At 39.8% G+C, this 17,210-nt stretch overlaps 1 protein-coding gene across 5 annotated transcripts in view; it reads right to left on the bottom strand.

Moving 5' to 3' along the window:
• The window catches only part of SEMA3D (semaphorin 3D), a 210,241-nt gene that overhangs the window by 76,422 nt on the left and 116,609 nt on the right, over nt 1–17,210 (bottom strand). For all 5 annotated transcript variants that reach the window (XM_059725809.1, XM_059725808.1, XM_059725810.1 and 2 more), the window contains 3 exons: nt 12,874–12,967; nt 9,573–9,701; nt 3,221–3,363 (listed from right to left, as the gene is read on the bottom strand). In XM_059725809.1, the coding sequence (XP_059581792.1) occupies nt 3,221–3,363; nt 9,573–9,701; nt 12,874–12,967 (366 nt within the window). The remainder of the gene's footprint in view (nt 1–3,220; nt 3,364–9,572; nt 9,702–12,873; nt 12,968–17,210) is intronic.

Genomic DNA, 17,210 nt, shown 5'->3' with positions numbered 1-17,210 from the left:
GGCAACAGCTGTTTGACTCTGGGCAAAGAACTGCAAGGGAGATTATTTTAATCTTTAGGCCTTCAAGTAGCTGGGAAAGGCAAATGATCTCCAGACAAGACTATCCCTGAGGGAGAGGATCAGAGAGAGACAATACTTTTCAGCCAATGAAAATGAGCTACAGAATATGCTGCAATGACTAACCTCCCTTATGAAAAGTACAGGTTAATTTTAGTTGAGTGACACTAATGTGGCTCCCGAGGGGACACTGAACAGTGAAGCTCCTGGGGAAAGAAACTGAAATTATAGCCACCAAGCAAATTATTTAATAAGTTTCTGGTCTCCTGACACACAGTATTATCCTCTGCATCCTATAAAGATGGTGGAGGGAAGAAAAAACCCTTGAGTTTGTAGAAAATTGGCTCGATCACCTTAAGATTTAACAACTATCAAGCAATGTAGTAGAGTGAATACAATTCTGAAACCCATGTGTTACTCAGATATGGTGTAGCCATGGATATGAGCACATATACCTTATAAGCATGCTAGACTTCTCACAGCAGACCAGGGAATACTGAAGACAGACAAGCAACTAAGGAGTTAGTTTGAACCAGACCAATGTTAGATATACACATTCTTGATATCAAGACAAATGCGCAAATGATCAGATTTGTTACAGCTATACTCCCTAAACATTTAGGGACCTAGATAAAACAGTCACTAAAAAAAATTACTTTAGCCATAAATTCCCACTCAGCCTGTTACATAGCTGCTGGCTGCTGAGTGCTTTTGAAATTTAGATCCTACCAGAACTTGTGAACACTTGGCTCTGTAAACAGAGCAACCATGTGCATTTTGAGGGATAACGTATATGTTACTATGCATGTACCAAACTCCCATTGCTGTAAATGAGAGTTATGCTTGCACTTAATAAAACAGAAGTATGTGTTTTGCAATTTCTTCCATAGTGTTCATGAATAGCAAAGTGAAAACATAAGACTCAAGACATCATTTCTCTCATTTATTGCTGTAGAATATTGTCTCACTGGCGACTCAATTCTGCCTGGTCATTAGGTCTCTGCAATACTTCTGCTTTTATTATGATAACTTATCTATTTTTATTCTCAGTAGAGGAGGCTGGAGGTCTACTATTAATGCATCCATCTTAGTTTAACACAATCTCTCCCAGCCTTGGCTTTGCAGAACCTAACATACTTCCCCTAATGCATTAAGTACTTCCTCATAATCAAAAAATGCCACATCTAGTAGTAAATTATATCTGTTTTCATTCAACTGTGGGAAAAAAAAAATCCCCCAAAACATTGAAGCCTGTCCATTCTTGTTTGACTACAGGGAACTAGTTGCACAATCTTCTTCCAAGATTTGTAAGCCAAAGACTGGAGTGTCAAGTGTTCGTGGCCCCTGAAGTCTCAATAATGATATTCGCTTTCACATATAAATATGTCCAGGCTGCTTTTCTGCCATTTCACATCCATTTTCTTTCTGGAGCCTATGCTTATGTCCTTCTGACTCATGAAGGATTTCATTTAGTTTCATTTAGTTTCAAGGGATTCCCCCCCCTCCCCCACCAAGGAGTTTCATAACATTTAATGACCATTGTAAATGCAGCTAAATGCTGCATCAGACAAAACGTTAGACAATACACACACACAAAAAAGAGAAGAATATGCATAATGATACCACAGAAATGTGGTAGGTTTATTTCTCAGATTACTGCATAGAGAGCGCATTTACATGAGACATTTACTGCAGTTGCCTAATTTGCTCTGCAATAAACATCTTAGCATCTACATGTGTGGCCCTAATAGCTTACAGGGAACTAACAAATGCCAGAGCACATTAGTACTTGTAAATACAAGTACTATCCTGCTGCAGAGTTTTTTACTCTGTAGCAGTGCACGTGTAAACAGTGACCAGGATGGCTGGGGCATGGCTGCCTGCTGGCTAGCCCTGCACTACAGACCCTCATTCCCCATGCTCCAGACAGCCCCTCTGCAGCATGTTACCTGGGCTGGCAGGCTGACCCCCACAAACATGGGATGCTCCAACCTGGCTCAACATCCTGAAGTCCTGGGGGCATGTCAATGCAATGCCCGAGAGCAACACACTCCAGCATGATATGTGCCAGACTTTACTGCTTTGCATTAATTGCTTGTGTAGATGTGTCAATGGGGTGCATCTACATGTGCACTTTACTGGGGGGAGTTGACTAATTAAGCTCAGCGGTAAACCATCACTGTTTATGCATGCACCTTTATTAGGTATTAGGGTATGGTCAGGACAGTACTACCCTACAGCAAAGTAATTGTGTGTGATGAAGCGTACATGTCGACAGTGCCTGGAGCATGAGGATAGTTAAGTGTGGGGGCTGCCTGCTGCACGGCTCTGCACTTGAGCATCCTCATGCCCCAGCCAACCCCTCCACTACTCAACGCTGCCACCTGAAGCCCAGGGCTGAGCCCCCAAGCCTCCGCCTTGGCCCATACACGTGCAGACACTGACCTGTGCCAGAGTTTATCGCATTGCCTTAATGGCACATATAGATGCACCCACTGGGAATTCTGGTAAGACTTTGGTGATCTCATAAGCTAAAGATTGTACAGGCCAGATATTTTCACATCTTCATACTAAATGTACAATGAGACTCAATAAAAAACATGAAGAAGAACTTAAGCAGTTAAAATAGGACATTAGAATGTCTCACTAAAAAAAATGTGAATGGCCATTGTATGGAAATTCACTAAATACAAACATGTTCCTAAATTGATCCATATGGTTTAAAAGCGTCATTTCTCTAAACGTTGTCCATAATTCCCAAGTCCATGAGTCCAATCATCAAGCCCCTTAAGGGCATCTGCAGTTACCACATCTGTTGCTACAGAATATGGGTTATAGCTGTGGCTGGGAGAAACTAGTGCTGGCTGGGTTCATGCTAAAAGCCCATTTACTTTAGCTCATATACTTGCCCAATACTGAGCCTCAGCTAAGGAGTGACAAAACCAAGGCACTCACCACAGTGCAGCTGAAGTTTGCCTTTTAGATTCAAAATTATCATCTTATTATGCTTACTACTTATATCAGGTCCATTCTGCAGGAAATTTTAGATGATATTAGTAATCCATTTCCTTGCATATTACTAAGACAGCATGTTCTGTATTTATTAAAAAAAAAAAAATCGAGTTTATTTGTTTCTGAAAAGGAAACATAGTGCATTTCTCACCTTACACACTCTTCCAACTCGGGAAAGGATTGTTTTATCAGAGGTACTGCTATCTTGTGATATTTCTCGGAAAAAGAAATAGATTTTGTCGTCATCTGGGTTGTACGTGTCCGGGATGGGGAAGAGTCCAATAAATTTTGCTCCTAAAAGAAGTCCCCAAAAACAGCAACAAGTTATAAAGGTGTAAAAAATTCCTTAATATTTGAGATCAAGATTGCACTTCTATATCCATGTCATGAAATCAGTGAGTTGTCATAGAGAGCAGTTTTGCCTTTATCTTCAGTGAACGGGGGCTGAACTGATTCCCAAAATATGTATTTCTAGTATGACAGCTTCACTTTCATTCTTTATATTGGCATAGATGGCTGCCATTTTGAATGTAAAGGTATTATGTTCAGGTTTTTAGGCCTAAAAGAAAAATCTGTAATAAAGTGGATTTTTTGCTTGTATGGATTGTGTATGACTAGGCACAGTAGAAAACCACATTTAGCAGAAACAGTATGGAAGAGAGTAATATAACATCTGTTTGTTTATACACACAAACTCATATATTTATGGCAGCTTTACAAAGCTAATCACTTCCTACAATAGTCTCACAAAGCCAACAGTTTCCCTACACTGCAGTGCTAAAATTACTTGTTAAGCTATTTGGTTCAACCCCTGTTCTGCTTGGTGTTTTCTTTTTCACACGTTTAAAACCTTGGGAGTTTCATTTTGCTTATCCATTCAAACCAGAAAGCAAATACATGCCAAACACCTTAATAACTGGAACACAGCATACATTGCATAAATAGAGGAACTCGACATTTAGGAAAATAGCTTTAAGATGTCTTTGTGATAAACCACAGGACCTGAGCCCTCCTGAGAGCATTACGTTAACACACAGAAAACTGCTTTGCCTTCCAAGAGAATAGGGTAAGTAGCCAGGCAAATTCAGCAGAGAAACACCATCGATGGTGGGATCCATTACCTGGGCTGACACTGAACAGAAGGCTTTGACCTGCACAGGATGCAGTAAAGTGCCTCCTTTCTCTTAGGAATTTGGCTGGCAGACAAAAGGCTAACATGGAACCTAGAGTAAAAACTGTACTGATGTTTTAGACTGTCGGATGATCTTTTCCCATCTTTTTAAATATGTTCATTCATTTATATTTTCATTATTATTTATATTAGGAGCTAAAAACTCTAGGCATGGGCTATTAGCCCAAAGTACTAGGTGCTGTACAAAAATGGAACAAGCCTATGGCCCCTGCCTCAATGCTTACAATCCAAGCATGAGATAAAAGATAGAATTTGTTTAAATTCCAAGTATGTTCCTTTGTGCCAGATGGTACAATTTCTGGGCTTGAATAGGTACAATGTTATTTCACTTTTAAAACTGGGATGCCTTAATGGTGTATCGAGTTGCATAAATTTAAGCCAGGATTTTCAAATGAATGTAAGGAAAACAAATATATTCAATTTCCACTGAAGCCCCACTGTGCTCTTTTGAAAGACCCAGATCCAAGCATTCATAGGCTTCTGCAGCTACCTAAAAAATCATGGATAAAATCCAGCAGTAATGCTCCCCCTGCACTGGCAAACTGAAGCCTGGGTGCCATACAATCAGCTGATTATCAGCTCAGCTGAGGGAGTCCCACACCCAGCTACCCAGAGCTGCTCAGCATGGGGTTTAAAGTCCCCAGCGAGGGAAGCTGGAGGATCCACTGTTGGGAGTCTCTGCTTCCCTACACTAGGCAACCCAGTCAGAGCTGTCCAGCACAGGGTTTCAAGTCCTGGTATGGGAGGGGGAACAGAGATTTTCCACTGCTAGGGACTTTAAACTGTGTGCCAAACATCTCTGGCCAGGCAGCCTGGCACAGAGAAGCCTCTGATCCCCACACCGGGAACCTCTTCTCCTCCTCCTGCATTAGGCTGTATAATCAGAGCTGCCTGGTGCAGGGTTTAAAGTCCTTGATGAGGGGAAGACTGTTCACCTGTGCCAGGCTGCCCTACCAGTGCTGCTTGGCGTGGGGTTTAAATCCCCAGCAGAAAAAGCTAAAGGCTCCTGCCCCCCTGCGAACCTCTGCTTCCTGGCTTGGGTATTAAAACCTAGGCAGCCCTGGCTGGGAAGTCCCCAGCAGCAGAGGCCCTTTGGCTTCCCTCCTGCCCAGCCTCTAGCTGGACTGACAATCAGCTGATCGTTGGCCACTGGCCCCACATTCAATTTAAAGTGCCATGCAAAAAAAAAGTCATAAAATGTTCTACATTACACGTGGAACACTTTCATGGCTTGCTCCCCATTTTATGACATCTTAAATTGGGTGCATGCCTTCCTATTTGTGTGTTAATACATTCATTGCAGCATAAATATAATGTGTAGACAGGCCTTAGATGGATTTTTTTCTTTAAATCCACATGTGCAGAGCTGATCTCTGAATTCCAATTTTTTTAAATTAAATTTCAGTGCTTTACTTGGCAAATAAACACAAAAAACAAGTTCATAAATATGTTCTTGGAACAGATTTAGAAAAATCCCTAAAAAATTAAATAAAAGAACACGAATACTTAAAGACTTAAAATTGCAATTGAAAACATAGATGTTGAAAGTTAAATCAAAACAAAAATATACTGGAAAAGGTACATGGACAAAGAGATAAAAATCACTTTAAAAACATAGCCCCAGCTCATGATACAAAAAACAGATTGCATTCCATCCATAAGCCTTTGTCTCATCTTTTGACTTCAGTTCACACTATGTAGAAGAGCAAGGTATAATCAGCTATGAGCTGGGGTTATTGAAGTGTTGTACGAGAAACAAACTGCGTTTTAAATCATTGTTTTCATCCCCATGCATGTGGTCTTTATCACTCAGAAATACATCTGACTTCAATGGAAAGTTTTCTTAATTGAAGATTTCATGGTTTGGCCATATGTAAGCAAACAATATAGCACTAAGGGAGACAGCAGATCCTGAGAATAGATAACACATTAGATCCTAGTATGGCGTAAACTTTTAGCAATTTGCTTCTATGGGGTGTATTGGGAGCAGTAGTAATATTACAGATTCTGTTATCACCAAGATCACTGATAGTCTTACAGCCCATTTACCTTCCTCATTACATGTTCCAATGTAATATAAGAGGACTCAATAATCAAAAGGCTTGCTGAAGGTTATTCTACCTATAGAAGCCTTGTTAAGAGGCAAAGTAAGAAGTTCAAATGCTGAAGGCACCAAGCAGTAATAAATGCCCAGAAAACGGGGATGCGAAGGAAGAAGAATGAGCTAGTGGAAGACCCTCTGCATTAGTAGTCTTTAGTTTAGCCTCCAGAGACGACATGAGGACATGACTAGTCCCAACATACGTAGGATGCAGAAGAAGAAGAGTAATTCCCTTTAGTATTATCCTCTGACAAAAGAGGCTTAGATCTGGGGCAAATCCTAAGAGATAAATACTATTCAAGGAGACCTTAACTCTGATTATGGCATTAACTGTCGGTGGAAGTGGGAGGAATGTGAATTTGCCGACTGTGTGCGCATATCTGGCAGATACAGGACTGCAGAACTTGGGAACCAGACATACTACCAGGGTTTCTGTCAATCCTTATACAATCCTTTTTCTCTGACACTTGTCATGTACATGCTTAGGTGGATCAAGTCATGTCCAGTGCTCTCCAATCTTAAGTACTTAAGCCTCAGGACTTCTCTGACTTTGGTGGCAATCTGAACAGGAGTTCATATGTATATGTGAATCACCAGAAAGGTTATCCATCCATCTCTTTCGTGAGGCTGCTATTTATGTAAAAGCCAAGTGTGAAAGAGTTGCCATACACAGTATCGTATTAGTTTTTCCATTTTGCTTTTATTTTGCTAAACCTTCTATAGGCGGAAACAATCTTGCTTTCAAAAATATATTAATAAATCAAAATTGAACTTACAGATGCCAAAATGTATTCTAGTGCAGCCCTCTCTACACTCTAAAGGGAACAAGTCACACATTTTTCACTTATCCTAAGTAAAACATGACTCACTCCTGCAAGTAATTTATTACTAATTGTACAATTACTTAAATATGTACAACCGTTCCTGGAGGTCTAAAACATGGTAAATGGTTGGTAAAGTCAAGTTTTGAAAGGTTGGGTGTTTTTTTTTAACTTAAAATCAAGTAAATATTTTTTTAACACCAAAATTTGCTGAAAGCAGAAAATGTATGTGACCATTAATGTTATATAAAAACTAATAATGAACTGAGTATTATGTTACTGAGCACACAACATGGTTAAATCAGCGTTTCAGTCAGAATTTCTTCAGCCTTAACACAATCATTTTAACACACTTAAGAAACCTCAAATTCATATTTATTTCAATGTATAACACTTCATCAATATTTGGGTTCAGTTTCAGATGTGCTTCAGTTGTAGTCTTTTAATATGGCTAAAACCAGAGCAAAATCTAAGTGAATATTAAGTTGGAGCTTCATTGTTTTCATAGCATGGGACAGTTTTCAAACTGCCATCTCTCATACTAAGCTGGCTCTTTTTAGGCCCAGCAACATCAATATAATGCACAGGGTCCTTGTAAAGCTTTCATAAACACAGTGGCTTTAACTGAAAACAAAAATTAATAATGAACATATCTAAAAAGTTTTAAAAAAAAAGAAAGAGAAAAAAGCCCTATAGCTCAGGACTAAAATATACACACTGGCTCCATCCGAAAAAATGTGGATGTTTGGTTCCCTGGGGACAAGTAGCAGTGGTGCAGCTTGCGCCGCAGCTACTTCTCCGTGGGGGATGCCAGTGCCACACGTGCTTTAGTGCGTAGCATGTTACCCTGGAAGTGGTAGGGGAGGCTGGGGCCAGCACGGTGCTTTACCTGGGGTCCTCCCGGGGCTGCAGCAGTGGCGATCCTGGCTGAAAGCTGCAACATGGCTCCGGGAGGCCAACTCCGCTTTTCAGCAGCATGCAGTGCTCATGTGTGTCAACTTTCCAAATTTTCTAGGGATGGACTGGTACCCACACAGATCATCAAATTTATAATACTTTTAGCTGAACAGGGGGGAAAGGAGGAGTGTGGAGATGGTGTGTTATTGTGGACCAGGTCCGTGGCTCAGTTTGGGAACCACTGCTTTATAGGACTGTAACTTTCCTTTTAGAAATCAGGTTAAAATCTTTATGCTATAAGGACTGGTCAGTGACCACAGCTATAAAGCTGGTTGGTTTGTTAGGGAGCTAGCTGCATTACAGAGCCTCAAAGAAACTTATACTGGCTCTACTTTCTAGGAATGCCATCCAGGCCTGGATCACATGTTGAACCTGCCCTGCTTTACCCCACATTGTCTAGCAGCAGGGGACAGATGGCATCAGCAGGATGGGTGGGACACAACAGGCATAGGACCAAACACATAAGGACTGCGAGGATGATGAAGAAAGCATTTGAGAGGTCTCCACTGATCTTGAAAGGGCTCACTCATAAAACAACTATGGGTATTCTGGACATTACCTTTTTTTGACTCAAGAGAGATGCTGGGATGGGGGTGATGAGGGACATAGGTGAGGAAGGGAAGGAGGTGAGAGAGTGAGACTCTTGTTGGAGACTCCAAGAATTAACAAATGAAATAATTTATTTCAAAGGTTAACTGTTGGAAAGTCAATTCGCTCTTGTGGTCAGCAGCCTCTGGTTTCACAAGTCACTCAGAAAAGGCACATAGGCATCCAATATCAGGGGGCAGTGTTACCTCATTTTTAAAGACAAGTGACTAAATATGGACACTTCAACGCTGGATGGTTTTAGGACTGTGGATGAAGTTCTCTGTGTTGCTCTGTGTGTGGTGCGAGTGTGGACATTTTCAGAGGCTTTACTAGCTTAGAATAGTTTTTAGTCGGCAAGAAAAAGCAGTGTTTCGCTTGGGAAGCTAGTTTAAAGTGCCCTTAGTGGTTTTAAACTGCTGTTTGCAGCAGCAGAAAGTATTTTTTTCCTTCCAAAAAAAGACCTCCTACCCAACAAAATGGATTTTCTAACCTGTCAGTTTAATACACTGTAGGAAAGAGCTGTGAAAAAGTAATTGGAAAATTAGTTGAAAAAAATTCTTCTGACAATGCTGAAAATAGAAACATTTTTGTCACAAAATTATTTCCAATGGCTGTACATTATACAGACACATGGATCAGAGGTCTGATATTCCAATTCCCTCGAAACTGCAGTATTTTCCTTTCTGGTATGTATTTTCTATACTTTATCAATTCTGCTTCTTAATCCTCTAGTTATACATCCCCAACAAATACCCTTAAGTGATTGTATCTATGTTAGTTATACAGGTGTTTGAAAAAGAACAGAGACGATATAACTAGTACCAGCATATGTTTAATATCTTACCAGTAAGCCAGTAATGTTCAGAAATGTCAGTTCTAATGTAATGGTGGTCCTGAGACAGGCCCAGAGAACGTGTTAAAGCAGTATCTTTGCCAAGGAAATCAGAAGCTGTTCCAGCATAGAGGTACTCATCTGTGAATGAGAAATAGTGTGGGTATTTCAAGAGCACTGTATGTATGGTTTAAATCATTCCCATTTTTACTGAGGGAATAAACACAGCTATACATATTTACAATTCTAATTTTAAGCCACTGGGTTTTTTTAATTTTAATTCTGACGTGTGATTTGATCAAGTTCCTTGAAGGAGAATGTTTTTGGTTTTTCTAAGTGGCCTAGGAGTTCAAATTCCATTTTCAAAAATGACTTAGGCAGTAATGAGCCTAAACCCCATTGGCTACTGAGTGAGACTTATGCTTCTAAGTGCCCCAGTGTGTCGTTTATGAAAATGAGATCAGGTTCACACAAATTAATATTGCGTACAGCTCATACTACTAATCTTGAGTTTGAATACAGGATCAAATCCTGCTTATTGTACCTTGATGTACTTACCAACGTAAATGAGCCTTACCTGGATAAGGTGGTCAGGATTTCACACAGTGAAATTCCATCTGTAATGCATTTGAGTTGTGCCAGCTGTAAATACAGCTACGGTTTATTCTGCTATGCATACAATACATAATTTCCTGATATCTGAGCACTGTATAAAACCAAAGAACGCACAAGACCAGACCAATACTTTCTTTTTTGTTCTTTGAAAAGAAATATTTTAAAAATGATCTTGCTGTGAACGTTTTTCATAGCATCATGCATTCCATCATGTTTGTCTTCCTTGCAAACTAAAGAGATAATTTACCAGAATGGATTTTTTTATATAACAGCATTGAATATAATGGTGATTTTTGTTGTTGTTGTCTGACATGAGAAACAACTGAACTATCATGCATGTTATCTGTAATTTAGTGAAAGAAACTTAAACTTCACAACAATCACATTGCACATGTCAAAATCCACAATTTCAACTTTGACCTCAGTGGAAACATTTTTCAGGGTCTCTTTAAGGAAAAAGTCATATACTGAAAGCATATCCAATATTAGTACAGTGTTGTGTGTTTTCTTTTGTAAAGAGATAAATGTACTTTAACAATTAAAACCAAAAAAATCTACACACAATATATCCAACCAAATAAATCTCTCCCGCTTTTATTAACTTGGATTGGTAGTCTTTCCATGGTAATATTTAGAAGCACATCTTTCAGACAGTGCGTCTCCACTGTGCAAGAACAATAGCATATTCTGAAAGGTAAATGTCATAATGAGGAATGGACAGTATAATTGGTGTTTGCTAACTGACAGGCATTCAATGATTGATAAATCTGAAGGGCTAAAAGAAAAAAATGCTGATCCTCACTTAACTCCTGTTGACAAGAACTTTTCAGCACTTTAGTTTTTGTTGGGCTTTTTTTTTTTTGGCATCCTGCATTCCAAGTTCTACTTATTTTGTACAAAACTATTGGTGAACAGATTTTTAAATAAGAGGGATCCTGAACATGAATATAAATAACAACAAAAAATAAGAATGCCGTGTAACAATCATGGTCTTAAAAGGTCATTTTTCTACCCAGATGAGGTAAGTGAATATTCAAAACTTCTAATGATATCTGTGACTTCTCTGTGAATACTCATAACAGCAAGTATTTACAGTTTGGGTTTTTGGTTTTTTGTAAGGATATGGACTAAATAAACTCTAAACTGGCAAATATCTGCTCCCATGTATTCTAGCCACCAGGATTTTTTAACATAATGAATAATTAATCAGATGAATTACTGCCAGATTATTTTAAAAATTAAAAAAGAAAAATAAATGGAACAGAATAAAAACTATATGGGCTGCAGTAAACCAGATAGAGAGAAACAGAGATAATATTCAGCGCATATGTATATTTTTATCTTGAGATCTCAAAGTTCTTCGCAAAGGAGAACAATATCATTGTTCCCATTCTGCAGATGGGAGAAGTGAGGTACAGGGAAAAAAAGAAATAAGAACCAGAAACTGAGATTTCCTGCATCTCAGTGCCATGCCTTTGCCAGAAGTCATACAGCTCCCTCAGGCTTCTAGCATAATCTCCAGTTGATGTGTTAGGAGTGGCGAGTTATTTCATAACTGATCACCGTACTATTTCTTGTGCCTTCCTCTGAAGCATTTGCAACCATTCACATTCATACAGGGATACTGAATTAGACAGATCACTAATTTGGTCTGGCATGGGTCTTGTTATGTTTAAAAATTTATCTTCACAAGCTGCAACATAGCAGTTTCTCCATTTCAAAAGATTTAAGAGAAAAGTCAAAGTATTTTAGTGCTACTGAAATAGGCAAACAAGACTATAATAAATCATAGTGTTTGGTCACATTAGGGTAAAGAGAATAGTAGAAGTTTTTGGAATAGTTGTTTAAAAATAGACTTCATGGCCATTAAAAAATACTAGGGGTTCCTGAGAAGGATAACCACTGGCTTTAATCTATTGTTTTTAATAAAGGAAGTGCTGGCCCATCTGTTGGGTCAGGATCACAAATCATCTATCTTATTATCTGAGAATAAAGACTGAGCATTAGTCATATTCTTTTTATAACACACAGTGACCAATACTTCAAAGCACTGTCACCACTCCTCTTCTGACTCAAATGAAAATGTCACGGTACTTTACTCTTATCTTCCATTCGTACACTTGATGGACAAGCTAAATTAAAATTGTCCAAAGCTACGAACCAAGCCTTGACTAAAGTAACTCTTCTGGTGGTTTGAAATCCGGAGGTCAAGCTGACCTTTCACGGCACCAAATGTCAGGCCACACAGCACCAGAACCTATGCAGGAGGCAGATTGTGCTATCTTGTTCTTAGATTGAATGCCTCAAAAGTGGCCGTTCAAGTAACTGGAAGCATCAAAAATGTATTTATGGAAATGGTTCAGGTCCACAGACTTCTAAGAGTGGAACAGATTGGTAGCTGTAAACAGAAGCCCAAAATTATTTGAAACACTGGAGATGTATGTCTTAGGTAACAGAACTGACCAATGAATATGATACCATTTTGATTTTAAATAGGCATTGCTTCCATTTACTGGCTCTCTCCTAGTTCCCTTCTTAGCATATGCAGATTTCAGGATGTTGTTGAGCCAGGTAGGTCATCACTGCATCACTGAAATCCAAGTTGATTTACACCTGCTGAGCATCTCTGCTATTTTCAGTATTTCAGAATACGTTAGTGAACATGCGAGGGAAAAGCATCCATGCTTTAATGTCTTACCTGCCATTATGGAAGCAAAAGGCTGCTGAGGATCAAAAGGACATTTCAATCTGCCAGACTCCAAGGTCTGTGTGTCCAGCCTGAATACTGTTTCCTGAAAATAAATACATATTCATTATGGATGTGTTGCTGCAGAGAGTATCTTAGTCTCATACTTATAAAGTGGATGTGTATTAGAACAAGTATCTGTTTTGTATCTGGCATTTATATTTCTACTTTTATGATATGTGTTCCATATCTAGATGGGGGGGGGGGGTTTACATTCAGTATTTTAATGAAGCAGGATCATTTAACGCAACTAAATCAAATAAAAATAAATTGATTGGGAAAGAGATACAGTATTCAATTCTGGCTGAATAAGGGTTAGATTGTGCCATAAAAAGCATTTCCAGTAAGGAGGGAGTACACAGAGACTAATGGGAGGCCCTGAAGTGATTCTGGCTGACTCCACCTGAATTTCACTGTGGGGGGTTCAATAATACTCATTACAGGCTCAGCTCAGCCTCACTTTAAATGGGTGCATCATATGCGTCTTCTTGCTCCCTTTAAGAAGGCTAATGGTACAGGGGGTGTCATTATGGAGCAGTGCCTCTAGTAACTGTTAACATGGCTGTTAGCTCCTGGGCAGAGATATGGGGCATAGACTGAAGCAGAGAAAGATGGTAATTAAAACTAATTAATAAAGTAAAACAATTTACAAGTTGCTAGTTCTATATACAACCTTTAATTGCCAAAGGGCAATTCAATGTTTCCTTCAATGGTTTCCTAATATTTAGAGGGTTTGTACTAACATGTTTAACACTTAAAGACCCACCTGTGCTGAAAAAGAGAAGTCCAGGACCTGATTGAGGATTTGACTATACAGGGATGTTTTACAGTGGTCAAGCTGATATAACACCCCACGTAGAGGCTTTTTTAGTTTACCTATTAAACAAAGTGACAAAAGCTGAACTGAAAGAAACATGGGGAGGGGTGCGGGGAGTGGGTAGCAGGGTAAGACTATCTACACAGTAAATTTCTATGTTATAATTTCAATTATTTAAATTCACTGCCTAGTTTATTCCAGTACAAATGCCCCCCACCCCATACCTTCCATTTAGACAAGTACTAATATTCTTGTGAGATCAGAATAAGCTCAAATAACTCAAAGGTTCAAATAAATACAACTGCAGCTACTGATGCAGCCAATACTCACATGCATGCTTAACTTTAAGCATGAGTGACCCTGTTGAAGGTAGTTTAACTATTTGTGAGGGTAAGAAGATCTCTTTGCGAGAGCAAGGCCTTACTTTTTTATTTTCAGATACTTTTACATATACTCAGTCTTGAGTTGTTTCATAAAATTCAAATAGGATGCATTACCAGTAGTCTAGTTCAAAACTCTTCTAGTATTTATAATTCAGTTCATCAGCCAGTTTAACCTAAAAGGTACATACAAACTTTTGAGGAGATTAGGGGGAGATTAGTTCATGTTAAAAATGGCCAACCAATCTAATTTAGTTCACCCAGATCCCTAGTTAGGTCAAACTAAGTGCAAACTGTACTGAAGTTCAGGACAGTTAGAGCAACCCAATCTAAGTTAATCTAAAAATGGCTAACCCAATCTAAGTTAATTGTACCTCGGAGGTAGTCTAGCTCAGACTGGGTCTGGTGAGACTGATCTAACTGAACATCTGAATTTCTGTAAAGTTCCTGGCACAGCCCTGGGGCTGGGAAAGTTCCACCAGTGGCTCCAGACCCAGGGCAGTGCTTTTCCTAACCCCCACCCCCCAGCACCTGGCTATTTTTAGCCCCTCCCCCACAGATGGACAACCTCTCACCATAGACCAGCCAGCTCTCCTGCCCTAAGCCCGCCAAACTCAGTATCCCAAAAGTCACTCCCAGGGTCAGTCTTAGGAAGTAAGTTAGAGTGGGGGCAAGGGTGGGTGAGATTGGGGTTGGTTCACTTGGGGGAAGTCGCTTGGCTGGGGGTGGAAGGAAGGGGAAGGGGGGAAGAGAGAAACCCTCCACTCCACCAAACCCACATCATGGACCCTGCTAGCACCCACCGATGCCACCGAACCCTCCCAAACCCCACCAGTCCCCCACCGCAGGCCCAGCTAGTCCCCTGATCCCTCCAACCTCCCCACAGACCCCATTAGCCCTCAAAATCCTTCAAGCCCCTACAGACCCTACTTGTACCTGCAGGGTCCCCAAGCCCCTCCACTAACCCTCCCCCCCCCCCCCAACATCCTTATTTACTTTAGATTGGGTGACCATTTTAACTTAATTTAACCTCGACCATCCCATAACCTCCCCAAATGCCTGTATGTACCTAAAGTTATGATGACATATAAGGTAAGTTTTTCAGGTAATTTTTCAGGTAAGTACTATGAAGCCTCATTGAAATTAACAGTTTAAAAATCAATTTAAACAAATTATTTAAAATTGCCTTGACTTAAAAATACTCCATCCTGTATAAAGGTATGAAGGACAGTTACTTATCTACCCACAGAGGCCCATTCATCACCAGACTTCATAATGAGTTAGATTGATGGACTTTCATTTTTATTTTCTTTTTTAGATTTTTTCTCAGATGTCTATCTATAAATTCTCTAGGTTCAACACAAAAATGAAAATATTGGAAAGAAAACAATGTTTGTAGGATAATTAATAAATAAGTTCCCTAAAAAGGCCCTTTCCAATCCAGGAACAATTTTTTTTCACCCCCACTCCTTCATCCACCTTATTCTTTCAAACAGTAGACCCATTCCAGTGGTCCTCCATAAAAAATGCCATGGTACCCTGGTTAGGGTTGTTAATTGTAGCCATGTTGGTCTAAAGACATAGACAAACAAGGCTCTTTGGGTAGATGGTCTTTTATTAGACCAACTAAATAGTTGGAAAAATTGTTCTTTGCAAGCTTTGGGGTACAAATACCCTTCTTCAGGCACAGGGAGAGTTTGTTGTTTCTTTATGTGTTCTCCATGGTACCCTGGGGTGCTGTAAGAACCCCTCAGGGGTGCCACAGTATGGATGCTGCAGCAGTGGCCAGGTAAAAGTGCCCCACATGCCTGGTACACAGCCAGGCCAGGAAGAACTGCAACACACACACACACACATACTCCTGCCTCATTAGGGTTGTCTGATAAGCAGACAGGAAAGCCAACTTGTGCTGAAGCCTTTCCCATTTTAACCGTGCACATCATCTCAAAGAAACAGAGGTGCCAGGAACAGTCTCACCTGCTTCCTTCAGGCTTATCAGAGAACCCTACTGAAGCAGGAGAGTGTGCACATGTCATGCCCCTTCTAGGTCTAGCTGTGCAGGAGTTGTATGGGAAAGTTTTACCTGGCGGTGATGATCACCCAATTGAAAATCACTGTGGGTAGTTGAAGCAGCAGAAACAGTGGCGCTCGACTCAGGGCCCTGCCAATTCAAACATCTTGGAGAGGGATGCCCCCTGTAAAAAGGTTGGAAACCACTAGGCTAATGCTATCACTACCAATATTTAGAAAAAGGCACTGGTTTTATAACATTCTCAGAAGAATACCAAAGTATTCTGGGGAAATGAACACCTTATCCTAGGAAAAAGTTTTTAAAGAAAGTAAACCCATTTTGAGAAAAAGGTATGAGTTTGGCCTAAACCTGTTCCCTGGTAGTCAAGAAGTTTCTGTATTGACTGTAACTATTTTAATCCCCTGAAATTCAACTGTGTGACCCCACAGAGATTTAAACTGTTTTCAAAAACAGCATGTGCTATGGTTTTAAATCACCTGACCTACACTGACTCATCTGTTTTCATAGCACTGGCATCAGACAGTTGGCAGATATACTGGGAGGTTTCAAAGGCTTATAAGAAAAAGCAAGACTATACTGAGCCTTAGCTTTCTAAGCATCAGATTAGGCCCTAGAATCCAAATGGATCCTACTGAGTTTGTTAATCTAAAAACATATCAGTATAATGCAGATTTTAAAAAAAATAAAAATCTAAAAGGGTCAAAAACAGTGATCTAGTTACCTTGCAAGAAAATGGAATTTGCATCCTTGTGTCAGGGGACAGAATCAGCCTCCAATGAATGTTTCAGACAATAACTTTTAGAAAAAGGTAAGTGGAACCTAGCCCTGATGTGTCACTTCTAGTGAATGCAGACAGTCAGATAAGATCTGAAGGGCAAAAAGGCATGACTGTCTCTTGTCACTTAACACAATATTCAACTGTAGGTGAGAGATACTATCAGGTGAGGTGTTGGGCGGGGACATGGAAAATTTCTCCCAAGCTCAAGGATGCACAGGGTGAGGTGAAACTCAGTGCTATATGCTAGGGACAGACATTAAAAAATTCTGAGCCAGAATTGAT

Source organism: Alligator mississippiensis, chromosome 4, assembly GCF_030867095.1.
Source record: "Alligator mississippiensis isolate rAllMis1 chromosome 4, rAllMis1, whole genome shotgun sequence".
In the NCBI taxonomy this organism is placed as follows: domain Eukaryota; kingdom Metazoa; phylum Chordata; order Crocodylia; family Alligatoridae; genus Alligator; species Alligator mississippiensis.
This window is presented reverse-complemented; position numbering and strand designations above follow the sequence as displayed.